General features: G+C 55.0%; 8 protein-coding genes across 8 annotated transcripts; 4 read left to right on the top strand and 4 right to left on the bottom strand.

The window, feature by feature from the left end:
• Positions 1 to 1,581: 1,581 nt before the first annotated feature.
• Positions 1,582 to 2,670, top strand: CCM_02322 (uncharacterized protein; the record flags this gene model as incomplete). The annotated part of the gene is made up of 7 exons (XM_006667474.1): positions 1,582 to 1,824; positions 1,897 to 1,911; positions 2,008 to 2,035; positions 2,083 to 2,270; positions 2,332 to 2,403; positions 2,425 to 2,544; positions 2,602 to 2,670. 7 exons carry the CDS (start codon positions 1,582 to 1,584, stop codon positions 2,668 to 2,670), a joined length of 735 nt encoding a protein of 244 aa, XP_006667537.1.
• A 1,180-nt stretch (positions 2,671 to 3,850) lies between these two features.
• On the top strand, positions 3,851 to 4,982 carry CCM_02321 (aldo/keto reductase, putative; the record flags this gene model as incomplete). The annotated part of the gene is made up of 3 exons (XM_006667473.1): positions 3,851 to 3,902; positions 3,975 to 4,546; positions 4,620 to 4,982. 3 exons carry the CDS (start codon positions 3,851 to 3,853, stop codon positions 4,980 to 4,982), a joined length of 987 nt encoding a protein of 328 aa, XP_006667536.1.
• A 689-nt stretch (positions 4,983 to 5,671) lies between these two features.
• Positions 5,672 to 6,380, top strand: CCM_02320 (splicing factor U2AF 35 kDa subunit; the record flags this gene model as incomplete). The annotated part of the gene is made up of 2 exons (XM_006667472.1): positions 5,672 to 5,978; positions 6,052 to 6,380. The coding sequence occupies 2 exons, from the start codon at positions 5,672 to 5,674 to the stop codon at positions 6,378 to 6,380; spliced, it is 636 nt and encodes a 211-aa protein (XP_006667535.1).
• Positions 6,381 to 6,956: 576 nt separating this feature from the next.
• CCM_02319 (oxysterol binding protein Osh7, putative) lies at positions 6,957 to 9,138 on the bottom strand (the record flags this gene model as incomplete). The annotated part of the gene is made up of 9 exons (XM_006667471.1): positions 6,957 to 7,224; positions 7,277 to 7,590; positions 7,647 to 7,896; positions 7,953 to 8,231; positions 8,286 to 8,396; positions 8,477 to 8,537; positions 8,663 to 8,739; positions 8,768 to 9,044; positions 9,096 to 9,138. 9 exons carry the CDS (start codon positions 9,136 to 9,138, stop codon positions 6,957 to 6,959), a joined length of 1,680 nt encoding a protein of 559 aa, XP_006667534.1.
• Positions 9,139 to 10,998: 1,860 nt separating this feature from the next.
• On the bottom strand, positions 10,999 to 14,238 carry CCM_02318 (uncharacterized protein; the record flags this gene model as incomplete). Its single annotated transcript, XM_006667470.1, has 3 exons — positions 10,999 to 13,061; positions 13,213 to 13,348; positions 14,107 to 14,238. The coding sequence occupies 3 exons, from the start codon at positions 14,236 to 14,238 to the stop codon at positions 10,999 to 11,001; spliced, it is 2,331 nt and encodes a 776-aa protein (XP_006667533.1).
• Positions 14,239 to 16,627: 2,389 nt separating this feature from the next.
• On the top strand, positions 16,628 to 17,978 carry CCM_02317 (tRNA dihydrouridine synthase; the record flags this gene model as incomplete). The annotated part of the gene is made up of 2 exons (XM_006667469.1): positions 16,628 to 16,769; positions 16,858 to 17,978. The coding sequence occupies 2 exons, from the start codon at positions 16,628 to 16,630 to the stop codon at positions 17,976 to 17,978; spliced, it is 1,263 nt and encodes a 420-aa protein (XP_006667532.1).
• Positions 17,979 to 18,465: 487 nt separating this feature from the next.
• On the bottom strand, positions 18,466 to 19,631 carry CCM_02316 (mitochondrial protein, putative; the record flags this gene model as incomplete). Its single annotated transcript, XM_006667468.1, has 2 exons — positions 18,466 to 19,355; positions 19,433 to 19,631. 2 exons carry the CDS (start codon positions 19,629 to 19,631, stop codon positions 18,466 to 18,468), a joined length of 1,089 nt encoding a protein of 362 aa, XP_006667531.1.
• Positions 19,632 to 19,844: 213 nt separating this feature from the next.
• CCM_02315 (exostoses (multiple)-like 3) lies at positions 19,845 to 20,944 on the bottom strand (the record flags this gene model as incomplete). Its single annotated transcript, XM_006667467.1, has 2 exons — positions 19,845 to 20,598; positions 20,670 to 20,944. The coding sequence occupies 2 exons, from the start codon at positions 20,942 to 20,944 to the stop codon at positions 19,845 to 19,847; spliced, it is 1,029 nt and encodes a 342-aa protein (XP_006667530.1).
• Positions 20,945 to 21,525: the final 581 nt, after the last annotated feature.

Genomic DNA, 21,525 nt, shown 5'->3' with positions numbered 1-21,525 from the left:
ACTCGTTTGCGACTGTTGAAAATGTCCTGCACTCGGCTGTGTAAGCTCGGCTGTATAAGCTTCACACTAACACATCTAGTATTATCCACCCGCGTTCTTCTACAATACATATTTCGGACGTGCATGTTGCGAGAAGCCGGATTGTTTTTTATCTTGTTTTTTTTTTAAACACTCGCAGGCTAGAGCCGTATACACCCTGATCCCCTCGTCGCATTTCTTGGTGACTTGCATCAAATACGCCTCATGCAGTCGCTGGACGACGAGCTTCACCGAAACAGGACACCCCATCATGCTCTCCGGCCAATTTGTTCTCATCAGAAATACAGAATGCCAAGCGCTGGGCATTGACTTACAATCCTGCCAGATTCTTGCCTCGAGGTCACTTGGGGCCTCGCGCTCTGGCTTCGCGTCCGCCGTAAGAGAGAGACGTGCGTGACCGGAATCGTCGTCGCGCAGTAGTCTAGTACATTTCATATAACTACTGGTGTAATTGTCGTAAGAGAACTGAAATCTATACGACCACTGCATCAGAATACCGTCCATTCCACCCGACGAACCATTGCCAACTCGCCGCTTTGACAATGGCCACGGTGAAGTGGGCATAAGCAGTGCGTCCATTTCCCGCCCTGTACCCGTCCTCGGCCGTGTTTCCCCCCAAGCCGTCAACATGCGCTTGGCAAATTTTGTCTGCTTGGCCTGAGCCTCCCACAGCTGGGAAACGGTGGTGCAGCCCTCGAACGGCCCTTCAGGTCGTTCTCCATCCCATCCTTGGCCGCCGCTATTACTGCTCTCCACCAGCCGTGCGAGTCCCTCGTACCCTCTTGGCCACGGTTCCTGCATCCGGCTGATGATTTTGTGTAATGCGTCGGCTGTGGCGGTCCGGTACAAAGCGGACTTGAACCCGTCCAAGTACAGCGGGTCATGACTGCAAAACACAATCAATATGGCATCAGAAAGGAGTTGAACTGGGGGCTTGGTGAGCGCACATCTGATACTCAATGACCGTATGGCCCGCCTTCTCCAACGCTTTGGTTTGCAGAAGCGCTCGGGTCACTGGTGGGAGTGGCCTGACAGTCCCATCGTCAAGGAACTAGTTAGCCTATGTCATGCCAGTCCTTGAGGCCGGCCTCTGCCGCGGCATCAGCTGAAGCACTGCGGGAGGACCGACCAAAACACAACTTCTCAGGTGCATACACATCACGCCATGACATATACAGACAATCTGGATCCGCAGCCCTCCTCGGCTTATTTTGAAGAATGGACTTGCTCCATAACTCCAGGTTAGCATGACGTTGACATTAGCCCGACAACATTTCGAAGTGACTCCAGCGGCCAAATGATGGCTTGAGTGAGTATAGACCGCAAAACGACGAAGTAAATCAGCGCATAGCGTCACCATGGCAAGCAAGACGCACGAATCGAGCCACCAATATCCGTGCCCACGCCGAGGGGGGACCTTCGCAGCGCCAACAAGGCGCTTTCGCCGCCAAAAGACCCTCCACTAGAGAGTTTTCGGTTGTAAGGGTTGTTGGTATAGCCGTATATGGCGTTAAACGTCTGGCATGGCTGTTAGGGTCCATCATGCTTCAATTCTCCTACAATCAGCCGGCCACTTACCTCACCAGACATGAGCGCCAGCGGAACGTTCATTTAACAGAACAGAATCGCACCACTTTTTCGCATTATCCTAGTCAACTCAGTCTCTTTGGATGCCAGCGTTGGCTGGTTGGCAATCGCGCTGCAGCCGATGGTCGCATCAGTACCGACAATTTTGAAGCAATCTTTAAGGGAGACGGGCAGTCCGTGCAGGGGGGCGCGGACAACGCCAGACCTTGCATACTAGGCATCTAGCTGTATTACGGCTTCTAGTACAGTATCGAAATATAATTCGGATAGGCAGTTGACCTGTCGGTGAGTGTCAGCTCGCCATTTCGCGACCTTGACCATCGTTGAAGGGGTCCCCAGAAAGATCTTACGTTACTGCGCGACCGCAGAACCCAAGGGTAGCATATGGAGTGTCTCGTCAGCACAAAAGGCAAGTCTCTAATACGTGTTATTACCATGCTCTGTACTCCTTGGCAGCCAGCTTTTGCTCCGAGATTGCTGCGTCTGTCTGTAATCTCGACTTCGTGTGGGGAAAGTATACCAGACTCATCTGGAGAATATTCGTTACGTTTAACTGGCTTTCGGAAACAGCGCCGGGCCAGAATTTGGGTGAAGACGATAAGAAGCTTCGACGCCATTCGGCTTCTCCCGGTCCTGAGGTCTGGGTATGGATCACCACTCCAATGCCTTGAGTTGTGGTAGGGCTGGCTATGGCCACGTACGCAGGTTAAGAACATGTCAGGGTACGTCGGCCTTGACGCCCTCGAGCACATCATAGACCTACTTCAAGTCGGTGCTGTACGCCTCGGTTTCCAATAGCCAGGTGTCGGCCGCGGCCAGCCAGAGAACGCCAAAGGTTCCCTCGACAATCTACTTTTGACCTGCAATTGGAGCGACGATACAGCCCAGGGACGAAATCATTCCACTAACCCTCGCGCGGTATGTTGTGTCGAAAAGCTCCGGAGCCGAGTTTAAGTAAGCCGTTGCACTCGAGAGTCAAGTAAAAAACGAGGACAAGTGGTTGCCTTTGACCAGATAAATCAAGTCAACAGCGCGGTGCTATGAATCTAGAATAGATAGTTGCTACAGAGCAATTCACGCTCAATAGCGGCTTGCACGGTTGTAGTAGTCTCTCACAGCCTCGTTGTCATACGACACTTGCGGCTATACTCCAATCAAGCACTATTCAAAATCTCATATACAAAGTTCTAATTCATAGTGTTTGCGACCATGTGGATGTAACTCTTGTGCAGCTTGATTGCCTTGGATTCTTCAAACATTGACAGCTGTGATGCCCAAACACCTCCGCTGACTCCTCATACCCGAATGCCCGGTCATGTCGGCAGAAGCCGAAGCAGCCTTCGGCTCCGGTTCACCGAACGACGGCAAATTCGCCGAGGCTTGCGAATGACTGAATTAATTCACAAGCCCTCCACTATTTCAGCTTCCCCGCATTGGCAATTCCTTAAACCCTGTGGAAGTCGGGCTCTAGAATTTCCGACGATAGGCGTTTCAAGACAGGCAGTCTCATTCTGAAGATTGTTGAACATGGCACACAAGTCATGTAGTCAGTCGCTGTAAGCACGCCGCCGCTGCAAGGACCGCGAAAGTCAACAAAGGAGCAGCAATGAAGGAAGACCAACATATGCTTCGGTTGTATCGGACATCTCTTGGTGTAATTCCTCCAAGTCCACCGTACTTGAGTAGAAAGAGCTTACAACTGCTTTGGTCGTCGGGTTCTTGGATAAAGTTGCGTCAGTGCTTGGTGAGCATCGCCGAGACGGAGATAGGGTTAGTTTTGGAGCTGACGGATCACGACGGGTTGGGAAACTGTCCCGCATGGCGGGTTTCCGCTAGCGCTCCGCAACTGGAGAAGTACGAGCCAGAAACAATGATGCGTGGATTATAAGTTGTCGTTGAGGGGGAGCCAGCTGGAGAGTTACGGAAACAAGGCTGTCCACGGAGTTAAGCCGATGACAGTGGGTGAGGCCCACAAGGCGCGGCAGAGTAACCACACCCACCCCGGACTTAGACGGACCATCATCGACGGGGTGTACTGGGAAGCTAGCAGGAGCTTGTAAAGTTCGGTGCAAAGGTTTCGATGAGGCTCCTGAAGCATAAGTAGCGGCCAGATGGGCCCATAGGAGGCCAGTCTTCATCTTCATCAGGCCGTTTGCTCCCAACTACTTACAACCAACCAACATCACTAAACCTCCACGACCGTTGTCGCGTCTACGACTACACAATGGTTCAAATTCTCGGAAAAGAAGTCGGCACTACAGGCTACGGCCTCATGGGTATGTTTGGCGCGCCGCCAGAAGCCGCAGCGCATCAGGGCATGCACTAACCAAAGACACACCTCCCCGCAGGCTTTGGTTTCGCCAAGGACCGGCTGACGCTCGACGACGTGCTCACCACGATGAAGGCCGCCTACGACAGCGGCTGCCGCCTGTGGAGCGGCGCCGAGTTTTACGGCCCGCCCGACTGGAACAGCCAGCTCTTCATCAAGGAGTACTTTACGCGGTACCCCGCCGACGCCGCGCACGTCGTCGTCTGCATCAAGGGCGGCCTCGACACGCAGAAGCTGGCGCCCGACACGAGCGCGGCCTTTGTGCGGCAGTCGATTGACAACATCCTCGCGCAGCTGGGCGGGAAGAAGAAGCTCGACATCTTTGCCGTGGCGCGCCGCGACACCACGGCCGACTTTGCGGCGACGCTGCGCATGATTCGAGACGAGTACGTCGACACGGGCAAGATCGGCGGCGTCTCGCTGAGCGAGTGCTCAGTGCAGACCGTGGAGGAGGCCGTCCAGGTGGTGCCCGTGCAGCTGGCGGAGCTGGAGCTGAGCCTGTTTACGACGGACATTTTGCACAACGGCATCGCAGCCGCGTGCGCCAAGCACGACATCCCCATCATGGCCTATTCCCCCGTCGGCCGCGGCGTAAGCCCCCCCCCCCCTTCTCTCATCGAACCCACCACATGACACCAACACTGGTTGCTAAATTACGTTTTAGCTGCTCACCGGCGCGGTTCAGAGCGCCGCCGACATCAAAGGCCGGCTGGGCATGTTCCCGCGCTTCCAGGGCGCGGCCCTCGACCATAACCTGCAGCTGACGGCGCGGGTGCAGGCCCTCGCCGCGGACAAGGGCTGCACGCCTGCGCAGCTCGCGCTCGCCTGGGTGCGCCGGCACGACCACCTCGACGGGCAGCTGCCGGCCGTCATCCCCATCCCGGGCACGACGTCGGTCGCGCGGGTGCACGAGAACACGGCCGAGGTGCGGCTGTCGGACGACGAGTTTGCGTCGCTATCCAAGCTTGCCAACGAGTTTGAGACGGCGGGCGCGCGGTACCCGTCCATGTTCCCGACCAACACGTAAATTGGGGGGAGAGGTGTCCTATTCTACCAAGGTATGTTAGAACCAGGTGCATGTAATAATAGATGAAATGAATGAGGGAACGACTGGCAAATGATTAAATATAATCATTTGCAACATAATCAGCTGTATAATTATCCACAGAAGAGCTCGAAATAAATCAAGCCTCTCAGAATTGCAGAATTCAATTGAAGAATTGAACCATCATAAGAACGAGAGAATTGGAGAACCATGGGTTGGGGGGAAAAATTTGAAAACTTACAGATTGGACAAGATGGCAAGTTGTCGCCCGTCTAGTTACATTTCAGACCGATCAGTGGTTCTCGGGTAAGAGAGGTAGAAGCAGGCAGATAACTTGACTGGCAGATGGTTAACGGAATAGTGTGCCGTGGAAGCTTGGAGACGCGTTTTGGGCAGATTTACTAATCAGCCACGGCACGTGACGACGCCACATCTCTGTGGCGCACCGCAAAGCTGCTATCGTATTACCAAGTTGAATTTCCCGTGTCACTTCCTATCCCCCCAAAAGCCCATCGACTGCGCAAATCTCCCAATCCGACTTCCGTCCTCTTCTCCTTCGCTCGCGACCGTGATCTTCCCATCACGCGCTCGACCGCAAACAAAGACACAAAGCAGCGCCGCACCCAGCAGCGCCTCCCAAACAGCCGCCACCTCCAAACCGACCCGCAGCCATGGCCAACTTTCTCGCCTCCATCTTCGGCACGGAGCAGGACAAGGTCAACTGCTCCTTTTACTTCAAGATTGGCGCGTGCCGGCACGGCGACCGGTGCTCGCGCAAGCACGTCAAGCCCTCGTACAGCCAGACGATCCTGATGCCCAACCTGTACCAGAACCCGGCCTACGACCAGAAGAATGTCAACCGCATGAACCCGTCGCAGCTGCAGAACCACTTTGACGCCTTTTACGAGGATATCTGGTGCGAGCTGTGCAAGTACGGCGAGCTGGAAGAGCTTGTTGTGTGTGACAATAACAATGATCGTACGTTCCCCCCCCCCCCCTCTCGATGAAGCCCAGAAAGAAAAAATCGCTAACGGAGACACGCAAACGTTAGACCTCATCGGCAATGTCTATGCTCGATTCAAGTACGAAGACGCCTCGCAAAAGGCCTGCGACGAACTCAACGGTCGGTGGTACGCCGGCCGCCCCATCTACTGCGAGCTGAGCCCCGTGACCGACTTTCGCGAGGCCTGCTGTCGCCTCAATTCGGGCGAGGGCTGCATGCGCGGCGGCTTCTGCAACTTTATCCACCGCAAGAACCCCAGCGACGAGCTCGACCGCGACCTGACCCTGAGCACCAAAAAGTGGCTGCGCAGCCGCGGCCGCGACGAGAAGAGCGTGAGCCGCTCGCCCACGCCCGAGCCTACGAGGCGACGTTGGTAGAAGAGAGGCGGTGATGGCGAGGCGAGCCGTGTAGAAAGGAAAAAGTTGGTGGGCGGGAGATGACGGCAAATTGTATACTTTGGTGTGGCGTTATGGCATCTTTAGCTTCGGTTTGGGAATGTGCGTTTATGGAACAAGCTGAAAAGTTTGGTAGGATGAGTACCTACCTAGGTACCTACCTACCTAGGCAATTAGCATGTATTAGGAGTGCGCTCGCTCCAATTTACAAGACCATTCATTGCATTACATCCGCCTTTTTCCACACTACTCTGTGTATTGCATATGTCACACCGCATCAAGCAACCATTTCCAATTCATTAATTCATGTTGAATGCTAGTAACCCGGGTAATAATGTATGTAGCATTCCGTACTACCCAAAGCAGAGTAATCAAAAAAGGAATCTGCCACACCGACATGTCATGCGTTAAGCGTAAAATATCTCTAAGTAATAATAACTAAATATGAAAAAAGTCAAGCACCTTTCACCATTGCCCAACCCCTGCCCCGATGTGGCCTATGATGCACTGTTTAACATCAGAGGCCCTCTCAGCCGCAGCAAGGTCGTGGACGCTCAATTACAGATCAATGAGTGATCCTTCAGCGGGCTTTCCCGTCTCCTTGAGCATGGCCTCTACGTCGTCAGCTGGCTTGACTGGTGGCGGAGCTGGCACATCGTTGCTGCCGATATCGATCAGATCGTCTCCAGAGGCAGCGGGTTGGGCGGCGCTTGGAGGGGGCGCTGCATTGTTGGTGTATGGTGCTTGGCCAGCTGTTTTTTCAGGCAAAATCGGGAATATGGAAAGAACCTGTTTCGTTTGTTCCTCTGGCGAGGCTGCGCCGTCACTGTAAGACCAGTTAGCAGAAATCGCGGCATGCATGTCCCAAGGAAACGCACACGTGGGCATCGATAATCCATTCGAGACCCTCTTCGCCCTGCTCGGACTCTTCGGTAGACGGCTTGACAGCACGGAACAGTCGAGGTTGCCATTCCTTGTTTTCCTGGACGCGAGCAGCAGCCTCCTCTCGCTGGCGGTCTTCGATCTTTGTCTTTTCGTCCGTCGCCACCTCGTGGTTGCGCTCCTTGACAGCCTTGGCCGTCAACTCCCATAATCTTTGTGACTCGCGCTCTTCTTGCTCGGCGATGGGTCGGGCTTGGGGGTTGCTAGGTTTAGCATGTGTAGCGTCAAAGAACATTTCACGTTGGCCAGTCTGTCTGTCGCATTAGCAAGAAGGATGAAATTTCGTTTCAAGTATCGGGGACGTACAGCAACATTCTTGATGAACATTTCCTCGTGCCACATGCCGGAAATTTCGTAAAGCACCTCGCCTGTGCTCTCGCGCTTGATGACACCGCCGACGGCGTTGTAGGTGCCGCTGACCCAACCTTTGGTCTTGAAGTCGAGATCAGCAGTAAGGTCGAGCTCGGGGCACCGAACGAAGCTATGGTCTCCGAGTTCGTACTTCATCTTGCCAAAGAGGATGCCACGGGCATACATGTTGGGCTGGGTAACGATGCTGCGGCGGCTGTTAGTGGGCATATTTTGCGTATCAAGTCATGCAGGGTCACTGACTATCTCTCGCCCTTGGTTCTGTCCTTCCCTCTGTTGAGCAGGCTCAAGAATGCGATTCCCTCCATCATGCTAGCGGCCGAGTTGCCGAGAAACTTGCTGCGCGGCCTGAGTGTGCCGTCAATGCGAATGTGATGTTCGGGCGCCATGTAGAAGTAGCTTGACTTTGGCGGATGGTGCGAGGTCTGCTCAGAAATGTAGTATGCCTTCTTATTGTCGGGCAGGTCCCAGTAGCAGGAGAAGATTTCGCCGAGGATGGGGTTGAGGGGCTTCTTGACGCCTCTGAGGATATATTAGCGGGAAGGAAAGTGTCGAAAATCTGGGGAGGAAGCATACGGAGGTCGGATGTGCCAGCCACTGAGGTAGAACTTGACGACGGAAACGAAGCGCTCGACGTCATCGTCTATGGTGGGGATGTGAAGGAGCATCTCGGGGTGACACATGAAGCTGTGAGGCGCGGTTTAGTAGGTGAAAAAGGCCATACGGTTCATGACGGGTAACCAACTTTGTTATTCTCTCGAGCATACTGCGCGGCTCTAGGATAAAGGTAGGAAGGACGACGCGGCTCAAGTCGGCCCCAGGGCGCAGCTGGGAGATGATGTGCGACAGGACTGCGGGGGAGAAACGGGTTAGTCGAGTATACCGGCGGAGACGGCGCGGCGAGATTGGGGCCGAAAGTCGTCGCGCAGGTGAAATATTCATGTTCAACGCACCATTTCCCTGATCGGGCTCCATGATTTGAGTGTCATCGTCGGGGTCGGATCTGCTGCCGTCGTCTGCGGAAGCTCGGCTGCCCGCTTCAGTAGAGCCAAACCAACCTGTTAGCATGATGTGAGGATGCAGCGCCACAAGACGTCGGGGTATCAAAATGTCGGGTATGTATGTTAAGCTTGATGGTGTAGGACGAAGAAGGAGAGGGGCCAAATCGGCGTAGAGAGTGAGGGAGCAGATGACTTGAGGATGGGGGTTGATGGAGGGGCTCGTTTTGGCGGGAGGGCAAAGGTGGGAGGGAGGGAAGCTGGGTACTAAGCGGCGCTGCCGAAGCTACGGACAGCTTCCTAGGAGGTAGGTACCTAGGTAGGTACGTGTGTGAAGCTGTGCACGGTGTTGTAGTTGAAAACGGGATGAGAAAAAGACAAGACATACCCCGTTTACGGGTGCCAGAAGAGACAAGTCCCATCAGAGTCATGGTGAAGCGATGTCAAGAGCGAGATGGTGAACGAGGAAGAAGAAGAGGAAGAGAACAAGAATTGCGCTCCGTTCGAGGCTGTCGCCGGTACTAGGTACCTGTACGTCGACGACTTTTTTGGCCGCCCTGGAGGGGCTCGCGGACGGGAGAGGCGGGGAAGCTCGGGCGTTGGCTGGTGGCTGCCAAGCTGCGAGAGCGCTGGAGAGAAGCAGAGAAGCCTGGAGAGGCTGAAAAGCCAGCGCGCCGATCCGTTATTATAAGCCCCGAAATTGGGTACCTAGGTACGGTTGCCTGCGGTGGTGGCCGCTGTATTTCAGGGCGTCCAACTGCACGGATGAAAACGACAGTGGCTGCTTCCGCCAGCTTACCTAATGCAGCTCGCTGGCTACTAATAAGTTACCCCACCTGGATAGTTGTTGGGAAAAGTGCTTGTGCTAGTGATGCAGTGCACCTTGCTGCTTCCGATGCTGGCCGTCGTCAAGAGCTGGCTTCAAATTGCGAAAAAAAGAAGAAGAAGAAGAAGAAACGCACCAAGTTTGCATCAACCGAGTAGCGTTGCTCGTGCTTTCTTCTTCTTGCCACCGCCACCGCTCCAAATGGCCCGCCCGCTCGCTAACCTTGCTTTGCTAGCGCTAGCTCTCCCGAGAGCTTGTCAAATGACGTTGGTCTGCTGTCTTGTCTGTTCTCGTCGCTTTTCTTGGTCGCTTTGATCGTAACGACCGCGTGGCTGGTCACTTTCGTTGAGCAAATTGGCCGGAACCAAAGAAAACGATAATGTATAGAGGAAAAGGCTCGCCAAACTGGGCCTGCTTTGCCCCCTTTATAATACGACTGGCCACTCCTCCGTCACTCTCACTGGTCTATAGTCTAGGCCACACAACCCGCCTAATCCGTGCCCAAGCTAAACCGTACAACCAAGTGTCGTCATAGGCTGCGTCGGTATAGCTGAATGTGACCTGATACGTAACTATCGCCAGGCAACTGCACTGGTCCCATGCCCTCTTGGTAACGGATCAAAGAAACAAAGCATTCGCATCATCCCTCCCCAGCGCTGTAACCTCTTACACCAACCGACAACAAGACTACGAAACCACATTCTGCGTAACACGCAAACTGCATGAGCAGGAACTGTCCATCACTCTCACCACCCCGTCTCAGTCTCCCTCCGCTCCTCTCATACAAGAATTCGTTATCCGTAATTTGTACAGTTTCCACAAAGTCGTAAACTCCGCCGCTCCATCCCCGGCCACTCCAGCCAGGCACATGCACGCCACCCCGGCTCTGGTTGGGCTACTCCTGAGAGTCTCCTCCACCCTCTCAGCCCATCCATCCATCCATCATGCAACAAGCTTCCGCTTATTTTAGCCTCCAAGGCCCCAACCCTCTCAACGTCCCTGTCGACCACCGCTGCGCCCTGTAGTTCAATCGATAGCCTGGTACAAATTATTATGTTCTGTATTCTATAGTCGGTGCATCGCACATATTGCCTCACGTTCCCAAATCAGTCTGCGCCTTGCCTCGGCTAATTCCTCGTTGTAAACATAAATCATCTTTCTACATATGCTATCCCATCATCTGCTATGCATTTTGTATGATATCCGGCAACCCGCTAATATATTTCACAAACAATTAACGTCGCCGTCCTGCATTTGCTTGTATCCTCCGCGTTTAAACGGACCCCTTGAGCCCGTCATTACGCCGCAATTGTAATTGTAATAGGTTCCTTCCTTTTACCTGAGTCGTGATATCGACATTCGACCCCCGCCTTTGACAGCTGCTGGCAGATTCAAGCACAGCCGGTCGCGATCTGCACTTCATGTTAGTTCTCTGGCTCCCTCATCTACAGCCTTGTTTGTCTCGTCACTTACCCAGTTCTTTTTCAAACACAATCGAAATGTCGTCGTGCTCTCCCGGCAGGTCCGGAAGATCAAGGCAGACAAACGCCATGTCGCCAAGATCTCCATCCTTGTCTTCCGGCAGACGCGGTAACGGAAATTTGGCATCCACAAACTTAATTCCTGCCTTGCCGCTCCGTTGGAACGACTCGTACACGTCTGTACCCTTGAGAACAAAGTTCATGCAGTGCCCATGCTGCCAGTTCTCGAAGAATGCCAACAGCTGCACCTGCTTGTCTTCTTGTCGCACAACCTGGATCCGCGTCAGGCCAGCCTCCCACTTCTTATGGATAGGCACAACCATTCTGCGCCGGGCAATCGCAAATGTCGTCGCCATCGCGTCGAACATGACCTCGTACCCAGTCACCGCGAATTGAAACTCATGCAGTTCCTTCAGACTGTTGAACTCCAGTGTGCGTATCGTCTGTCTGTGTCGTATCGTCTGTAGCCCACGGCTCATCTCCGCCGCCAGCTCCTTTGGCACTTGCGTATCCGAGATGGACACAGTCATGTCCTGCTGTGGTTGACGGAGCATGCGGAATACCAAACTGTTGGATACGTCTAACCTGAGGCGCATCTCCCCGGGCGCCACGTTGATTCGGTCCGTCACCATGCCATTCTGGTACTCCAGCACTACCTTGAGCTTATCCGACAGCACCGACGGCGGTTGCTCTCCGTTCGGCCCAAACTCGTCATTTATGACCTGCGCCGCCTTCCAAGGCATGCGCCCAAACGGCAATATGTTTGTCATATCGTCCATTTTCTCTGATATCTGCAAGCTACGCAGCGGTACATTGGCGAAGATTCGCTCGTCCACCTCCAACGCGGTTCCTGTAATGAGCGAGTGAAACCGCACGCGCTCTTTTTCGTCGCTAAAAGTAAGCACCATGCACCCCTTTTGACGGCTTCCTTCAAACTTGATGGACAGAGCTGGCGCATCGCCGTCGCGGAAAAAGCCAAACTGGACCGGCAGCAGAGTCGGGTAGTTGTGCTGCACTCCGCTCAATGTCCTGGTGTGCGGTCCCGTCACGGCCGCGATGCGGAACCCGGCGTGCCAGTTTCTCTGGCCTGCGGGGCCGTTTTCTTTGTACACTCGTTCGAACAGCGCCACTTCGCACTGCACCACGGCGTCCTTGGGGAACACACGCGACTGCGGATCAGAGTCAATGTACTGGAACGAAGGGAGCGTATTTCTAAAAACTATCGTTTCATCAGGGCGAGGTTTCAAGGACGACCGAACCCGGGCACCAAAGTCATACATGTTCCACAACATGCGATAGTCAGTTTGTGACAGCTGTACGGCGAGCATGAATCCACGGGGTAGCCGTAGCTCCAGAGTACAGGTGTCGTTGCGCCAACGCACATCCTCCCACACTGGACCGGCTCCCTTGTTATCTTGTATGGCCAGTTGAACTACCCCATTCTGGCTAGCAATGATGAATACGAGTCCAGTCTCGGTCCGGGGTCGCAGCATAGACAGGAAGCAGGAAAAGTAGACTCTCTGTGCTTCTCGTCCCTGTTCCATCAAGAAACAGTCTGCCGCAACTCGGCCGTAGCTGAAAAAGTCCGTCATGTCGGTGAGCGGCAGCGCATTCAATATTTGCAAGTTTGTCGTTGGCTTTTGAATAGCGGAAATGCCCGAGCCCCAGTCACCAGATAGCAAGGCAATCATGTCTTGGCTCATAGCTGGATACTCCAGCCAAATGGCTTTATCTATGGTTGCCGGCAAGAAAGGTTCTTCTGGGGGCAAAAGGCCATTTCTCTTCATAGACATGGCCAGCTTTTTTAGTGACGACATCAGCTGCTCCGTAGCAGCCAGAATCTCGGGATCGGGGGGAAGTCGGCGAATTTGCGAGATTTCTGGAATGGCGTGTTGGCACAGCCAATACGACTTGGCCAGATTGGCATAGGCCTGCTGCTTGTCCAGTTCATTCTGCAGCTGGGCCTTTGATGCAGCTGGCGTGTTAGGTTGGTATTCTCTTATGGCCTGCTCAAGCCCCAAGCGACCTTTTAGGAACCACCACAGCCCTGCGCGGCCGAGATCTCTCAATTCGCAATTTTGCAAGGGTACAATGGTCTCGGCATGAAGACGGAATAGCTCGTGGAGATGTGTCGTTCGATGCACAAAAGTGCCCAATGCCTCGGTACTTTCACCACCCATCGTGTCAGTGATCCTTACGGACACCATTCTCGTGGCCATAGGCCGAGGGTCCTCGTTTTGAGGAGGAAAGCCTGACTGCGCCCCGGTCGACAGAGGCGACGGCAAAGACGGCGGGTAGGTGCTGGATGCCAGGGACGTGAGCGATGTCGCTGGGCTGTAGTCGAGAGACTTTTTAGGCGCGGAGCTTTGAGGGGACTCGGCGATTGTGGCAGGCAGCGCAGTAGCAGGCAAAGCTGTGTCCTCCCAGTTGCCATCGTAGGCAACACTCGAGGTGCGCGCGGCTTTTGCAAACGCCTGTCCCTCAGCTTTACGCATCTGTGCCTTTTGAGTTTCGATAAAGGACCGACGATTCTCGTCGTGGGTCGGGGTTGCTAAGAGTCCTCCCGCCGTAGACCTATCGGGAACGTCGAGCTTGGGTTGCGTCCCGGGTGGGGGTGGTGAGTCTCGCCACTTTTGAGGGTAGACGGGATCATCATTACTCTCGGGGCCTTCTTCTGGAGAGCAAATGGAGGAGTAGCCGGTCTGGGTTCTAGCTAGACGCTTCGGTCGGAAGATGTCGCCAGTAGGTGGAACGGGCACCCGTTTGGGAGGTACAGCAGGAGGTGGGGGAGGGGGAGGCTGAGGGGAGCGTGCGGATTTGGCGCGGGAGATTTCAATGGTCGGTTTCTCGCATTCATCGCCGCCTTCGCCTATGACCTCTGGCTGGGCGTCGGAGAATCGTATCAAAAGACCCTTTTTGTTTGGGCGCGGCGTTCGAGGGGTTTTGGTGGCGGAAAGATCGAGGTAGCCGGGGGCAATTGGGCGGTTCAGCTGGGCTTGCTGGTTGACGGCAAGAGCCTGAGGGTATCGCGATATGGTGGTGTCGAGCTTTGGCAGAGTGGTTGGCGGGGGTGGTGGGGGAGGATGCGTCACCTGCAAGTTGTCGGAGCTGTGTAAAAAGGAGTCGAGGCTGGTAGCGTTGGTGGAATCGGAGGTCTTGCGCTCTTTACTGCCAAAGAGCTTGCCGATAAGCCGGCCCCTTCTGGAGGACGCCTCATTTTCCATAGCTCGTGGTGGAACGATGCCGTAGAGTCATGGGCCGCGCTTGGGGGAGGAGGGGAATGCGCAGTATCGCCTCGCCCGTTGCTGCGGCCAAGCAAAGGCAGAGGGTGTTGATGGAGGTTGGCCGCAGAGGGGAAAAGCGACCGTCTGGTCTGGTGCACGTAGACAATGTGGCCAGTGGTACGTATGCCAGGTAATGTTTGCAGAATGAAGAAGTCGTCAGGGTACAGTGCGGCGGCGTGTGCACTGTGGTGGTATTGTGCGACGACGACGACGACGACGACGGAAGACGACGATGGCGAGCCAAGCAAGGTACTTGTGCCGGCCGCGTTGGCGTGGTGCGTTCCGAGGTCACTTGTTGTTCGTTGGAGCTTGGGAAAGCGGCAACCACCAAGAGAGATGCGCGGGCAGAGGGGCACAAGCTCCCTCAAATATCCCCAGAGTGTCTAGGTACAAAAGGTCCCCTGCTCGGCCAAGGGTTGTTGGCGTCCCGGTATGAATTCGTATATCGACGGCCTTTGTGACGGCGGTGCCGGTCAAAGGGCTTGTGCAGGCGGGCTGTGAAAGAGGTCGCAACGGTCCGTGGTTTGGAGGAGGGGAACGAACGAGGAAGAGAAGGAGCAAGCAAATGGAGCAAATGGAGAATGGAATGGAAGAATGGAAAGGACAAGGCAAGCCCAGCGCGCGGCGTCAGCCTGGTCTGATCAACAAGGGAGCCCGCCCGCCCGCGGCAACACCAAGGCAAGCCGCCCCAGGAGCAGATAGTTGGTAGCCCGTAGTTAGCAGGGGTTACAAGGCCAGAAAGACGACCCAACGACAAGACGAGAAAAGGGCAGCAGAAACTACCTAGGTATCCCACTAAACACGGAGCAACAAGCCTCGCTGCATTGTGGCTCTCAAGCCTTGGTTGTGTGAGTCTGTGACGTCGAGCACGCCTGGGCCCTTGAATGTAGTGGGTAATAAAGCAGTAACCGCTCAGTATTACTAGGTACAGGTAGGTACAGGTAGGTACGGAGTAGTTCGAGATGGGGCTTTTGTTGGTGGGCGAAGCCAAAGCTTGTTTTTTTTATTACCACTCCTAGTAAGATACCTCACAATAATAGCGACATACCTACGATCCGTCAAGGGCAAATGGAAAATACGAGCCAAGGACAAGACGTGCTGAAACCAAACAAACGGTTGATGGAACAGGCTCTTTATCTGGTTCACCCGACCACTAAGACATCCTCTTCTCTACCGCTGTAACATAACACAAGCGCTAAATTACACTGACGCTCGCCATGCTTATTATTAGGGCCAGGAATGCCCTTGACAGATCGTCTGGTATTTGACAACAGTCCTTGCTAATATAACTTATTTATTGCCTACATATGACAACAAGGTCATTGGCAGCCACCCAGCAACCGTTCATTACCATCTCTGATTCTTCCTGGCACTTCTCCTCCAGCCGTGAACACGATTTGGGCACCATCGACCGCTGCCTCGTCTTCATCGTATTAACCGCCAGGGTCTCCTCCATCGAGCGGGTTCGTGGCCCGTCAGCCCTCCCCAGCTGCTATTTCGGGCGCTCGCTGCCCTGCCCCGCGATTCAACCTCGCTGGCCGCATGGGACCGTTGGGCGCCTACAATAATTACGAGCGAGTCTCCGTCTTGTGGCGTAGCAAGTGAGGGCGCTTAAAGCGCATGACTCCCTCTATTAATATCCTCGTGTGATTTTCTTGGCCAGTTTTGAAGCGACATATCTATACGCACGAATACCCATAGTACTTACAATGTAGAACTTGTTTCACAAGCACATGCTCGCCGCCTGCTACCAGAAGCTCCCTGGGCCCTCGGTATACTGCTTTCGGTGGCCTGTCAGGTACCCGCTGTCGCAGCAGTGGTTACCCTGCATGCTGTTTCAAACGGCTGCAGGCACATTTTGTTCGGGGAACATCGTTGCATAACAGGAGAATATATAACTGCGCAAGGCAGACAGCTCCCAGCTTCAAGGGAAAGTGAAGCTTGATCTGCCGCCACCGGCCACTGAAACTACCATGATGTTGGCTTCCTCCAACTTATTGTGGCGGGGGACACTCTACTGCCTGCGCCGGCCAACGATAAGCACACTTCTACACCGAAAATCAATATATCGGATCTCTACCAACAAAGAGAAACAACCGCCCAGAGACTTATTGACATTAACGAAAATGCACGGCTCTCGTTTGTTTATAATAGTTGGTTGTTATGCGTGGCAGGCTATGTATGTATGGCACATCCACGATTAGATAAGGCATAGGTACCTAGTCAAAAATTAGCTTGCGCCCACTTCAGTGTCGCCACTTGCCGTCGTTCTGCATCCGCAATCAACCATTACAAACCAACCCCAGGAGGCATGTGGCTACGGAGAATCATGACGGAAGCAGTGAGAAAAGTTCCCATACCTGCCAAGGGTGTCGACTACCGCGGCAAGGTCGTCCTCGCTCCCATGGTCCGCTCAGGGGAGCTGCCGTCGCGACTCCTGGCGCTCAAGTACGGCGCCGATCTAGTCTGGGGTAAGTGATGACTGCATCGCTTCTTCAAGGCCTTTTTTTCTTCCCCGAGTTCAAAACTCTAACAAAATCCTTCTCTATCGAACCTCAGGCCCCGAGACCATCGACCGCGCCATCATTGGCACCACGCGCAAAGTTAACGAGCAGACGGGATGCATCGAGTGGTGCCGCACACAGTCGCATGGCCTCAAGGAACCGCCACCTGATGCGAAGATGAGCGTCATATACGTCACGGAACCGGAGAAGGAGGCCAAGAGGCTAATCTTCCAAATGGGCACGGCCGACCCGGATCTCGCCGTGGAGGCTGCTCGCCTGATCGCGGGCGACGTCGCCGGCATCGACGTCAACGCCGGCTGCCCCAAGCCCTTTAGCACCAGCGGCGGCATGGGCGCGGCGCTCCTGCGCACGCCCGATAAGCTCGTCGCGATCCTCGAGGCGCTTGTGAAAAACATCACTCCGCACTACGACATTGGCATCAGCGTCAAGATCCGTATCCTTGAGACGGCGGCCGAGACGGAGACGCTCGTCCGCCGCCTCGTTGCTACGGGAATCACGGGCCTCACAGTACACTGCCGCACGACGCCCATGCGCCCGCGCGAGCGTGCCATCCGCGGCCAGCTGCGCATGGTCGCTGACCTCTGCCACGAGGCCGGCGTCGCGTGCCTCATGAACGGCGACGTCGAGTCCAAGGACGAGGGTCTGCGTCTGGCCACTGAGTTTGGCGCCGACGGCGCCATGATTGCTACCGCGGCGGAGACGAACCCCAGCTGCTTCCGCACCGCGGCTGACGGCGGCTTACTGCCGTGGCGCGACGTCATCGGCGAGTACCTCGCGACGGCGATTTCCGTCAACAACAAGTTTAGCAACACAAAGTACCTGCTGGCGCAGATGGTGCCCGGAAAGGAGGCCGCGCACAAGGCCGTCACCAAGGCGCGCTCGTACGTGGACATGTGCGAGGGCCTCAGCCTCCCGCACTTGCTGGACCAGGCCCGTGTCCTCGATGAGCTGCGCGGCCTCGGCCAGCCCACGGAGAAGCAGAAGCTGCAGGCGGCTCGCAAGGCAGCCCAGTCGACGAATGCGAGCGCGCTGGCCGCCGGTGGACAGATGGGCTACGCACGCGCCTTGTCCAAGACAAAAAAGTCGCTGTCCAACCGCCAGCAGCCCCCCTCAGTTTCGGACCAGGATAAGCCACTCGTGGTGTCCGCCGTATAGAGGCAACATCAGGTGTCTGCGTCTACAAAAAGATACATAGAGACTGTCAGCTCTCCTCTTGGAAGGGCAGCCTTGGAATTACACATAAGCGAAGAATTTTTGCATGCCATGGGAGTTATTAGGATAGATCAAAAGGGCCGACGATAAGTGTGGCGGGGTAACGACTTGATATACAAGGTATTTGAGGGTACAAAGGCAGTTGCCTGGACATATTCAAGTGAAGGAGTCCGAAAACCAGGGACCAAGGCCTTTAAATGGTCAACACACAGCCCAACTCATTACTAAACGGCGAGAAATGCAGAAATGTCGAACAATCGTTCGTCGCAATTCTTGAACAAAGAAAATATGAAATCTTGCTACATCATCTATGAGACTTTTGATGTGATGGTACAATCATTTGCCAGTTTTTGTGGCATCCCCCTTTATCCGAAAACAATATGCTGTGTTTTTTTACTTGTTGCGGTCGTTGTCACGCCCCCTGTATCCTTTATTTACCCTGCTTGACCCAACCCTCGACAATCTCCCTGACATCCGTCACCTTTTCGTCGACGAGGCGGACGCCGAGGCGGGCGTGAACCCTGGCGAAGCTGGCGCCCTTTTCGATTCCCTCGCGGATCTGGAGGTGGGTGTCGCGGACGGCGGGGAAGCGCTGCTCGTACTTCCAGCTGAGGTCGGCGACGTTGCGCATGGTGACGGGCAGGACGGCCCAGCCGGCGCCGACGCCAAAGGCGAGGGGCGCGGCGGCGCGCAGCAGCACGTCGCGGTTGCGCGCGACGATGCTGCCGGCCATGGCGGCGACGAGCACGTAGATGGCGCCGGGCATCAGCTTCTCGCCCGACGCGCGGGCGGGCGCCAGCGAGGCCAGCGTCCGCGTAAACGACTGCTCCAGCCCAAACGCGCAGTCCATGGCCTCGTTGACCCTGTCCTCGGCGGCCACGGCGAGCCGGTACAGCGCCAGCCGGCCCTTGCCGATCTGCACCGCCAGCTGGTCGGTCGGCGTCGGTCCGCGCGGCTTCCTGACCACCGCCAGCGGCGTGTCGTCGCGGTCGCTGCTGGTTTCTCGCGCGGGCGCGGTCGCTGGGGGCGCGGCGTTCGGGGCCGAGGGCGCTGGGGGCAGGGCCTCAAAGTCGTCGTAGATGGGTTTCCGCTGCGAGGATGAAAACGTTAGCGACCGGGGTTGTGGTTGACGCGGGTTGCGAGCCGAGCCGCCCGCGTCCGGGAGTGAACGGTGTGCAGCAGCAGCAGCAGCAACGCGAAAGCAGCTGAAAGGCGGCGGCCTCGTGTTCATCATCGTACCTTGTCCACGGCGGGTGCCTCTGCCAGAGCCGTTGCGGGCATGAGGGCTACAGCACCAAGGGCAGCAGCCGCCAGAGCGTGCTGGCAAGGTCAATTAGCTTACTGGGCTCGATAAAAGGACAGCCACGACTCAATTGAATCAAAAAGAGGAGACTCACCCTTTGCAAGAGGACTCGAGCCGCCATTGTTGGTTGTGGGAATGGATGAACGTGACCTGGCTGGGTTAGTGGTTAGGAACGAGGCGTCATTTCTGTCGGCGAGAGCACATTGTCCGCTTCCCGGTGTCTCCCGTTCCTCGCAAAGCTTGGCCGGGGTTTCGAGCTTCGGAAGGGGGAGCTTTAGATAATCCGGCTGCATGGTGGCTTACTGGGGAGCTGTGGCGCAGACGGTCGAGGCTGATAGTTTTAATGGGGGGTTTTTTTTTGGCGTGACTAATAATACATCGAGTTTATATATAAGCTGCCCCCTATTATCAGCTACAACTTCACCACCAGCTTGCCCTGACCCAAAGGCCAAAGATGCCGTACACACACATCATTAGTTATATGCTGCTGCCATCTTTTTTTGAACTCATAGCACTACCACACCCCGTTGAATGTGGCCTGTCTCGTTAATCAAGGCCTTGCACTTGAAAATGTCGGCAAAGTCGTCAAGACATTTGCTCCGAGCTTCAATATGGCCGGGTTTTCTGCTGATGCCTGAAGCAGGCTCAAAGTTGACGTACTTTTCGCGCCCCGTCACCAGAAGTGGACCTTGACCCGTGAGTAGCGACGTGACGTGATTCATCGCAATGTCTTCGCAATTCATATGCTGATCCACGTAGTCGCGGATGGTGGCCATGTCCGCGTCGTCGGACCAGTAGTAGTCCATAAAGGAAATGTGCGAAAAGGCCAGGTTCGTGAGGACCATGGCGTAAACATCCTGGTCCTTGGCGTTGGAGCACAACGAGTACTGGAGCGTGCCGCCCTCTCTGGGTTCCGCGCAGCGCGCAAGGGCACCCGTCATCCTATCCCGGCCAAACTCGCGCCAGGCTTGGAAGGCAAACTCGACGTCGGAGGGGTGGTAGTGCACATCGTCATCGCTCAGGAGAATGGCCTGCGTCTTGTAGGTGGGATCGGGCCAGAGCTTCTGGTTCAGGCTGTTGACTGGCGACTGTCTGTACCGCACGGGGACACCGTGCTCGGAGACGTAATCGGCCGGCGCTTCCTCGTCGACGTTGTTCCATACCACGACAACTTCGAGCAGAGACGGAATCTTTTCGCTCAGGAGCGCATGGAGAGTCTGGCCGAGTTCGTCTTGGCGATTATACGTCTGCATGGTGATGCTGTAAAGCTGTTAGCTCTCCAACACTCGCGGCCGCTGCACCTGAAGCGCAAGTACATCGCAGAAACTTACGTGAACTTGTCATCCTGGAGATGCGAGTACCGCTTCTTCGCAGTATTCCAGCGACGTTGCGATCCTGCAATGTTGTCCTCCCGGCACGCTCGGTACTCTGATCTCGTCTTCGCGTCCGGAACGGCCTTGAAGCCCCGAAAACTGCCTGACACTACACTGCTCGGAGTGAATTTGATGAGCGCCAGGATGAAGCCCGCACACAGCCAAATCACGAGGAACTTTGTGGCGACTCGCATGGAGGCACGAGAGGTGAAGTCAACCAGTTGACCTGCCATTTTCTTTCTCTTTTTGAAGTTTGAAGGGGGATCATGAGAATACAGGGGTGGAATGTATAAATAACGGTATACGTGCCACGCCCCACACTATATTCCTCCCTCTAATCAGTAGGTGGCTCCAGCGCCGCGCGGCCATCCTCCCTTGATAGTCGACGGGGAGCACGTGGATTTCTGAGACGATCCATGTCAGACTTGTTGGCTATCCCATTATACCTGCGGAATACTGCGGAATAACGACAGCGTGTATAGGTTTGGCGAATAGCTACTAGTAAACCAATTGCGTTGACTAAAAGAGCGAGAGTAACTAAATGCTGCGAGCTCAAGAGCCTCACTCCTGAGGACTTCGTTTTCTGAAGCTAAGGTAAGTCTACTGGAGTAATATGTTATGGCAGTTTGATAGAGAGGTAGCAACTGAATCCTCTGAAGACGGAGATGTTCATACAGTTCGAAACTTTCTAGCTTTGTCTCAACTGCGTGAAATCCACCAACAGCCCCCCCCCCCACTCTATCTTTGATGCCGCTCCGCTACAGTGGTGATATAGCCAAGGAACACTAACCTCTTCCTTATTCTAACTATTTTC

This window comes from Cordyceps militaris, assembly GCF_000225605.1.
Source record: "Cordyceps militaris CM01 unplaced genomic scaffold CCM_S00002, whole genome shotgun sequence".
Classification (NCBI taxonomy): domain Eukaryota; kingdom Fungi; phylum Ascomycota; class Sordariomycetes; order Hypocreales; family Cordycipitaceae; genus Cordyceps; species Cordyceps militaris.
The sequence above is the reverse complement of the archived record's forward strand: the minus strand, read 5'-3'. Positions and strand labels throughout refer to the sequence as shown.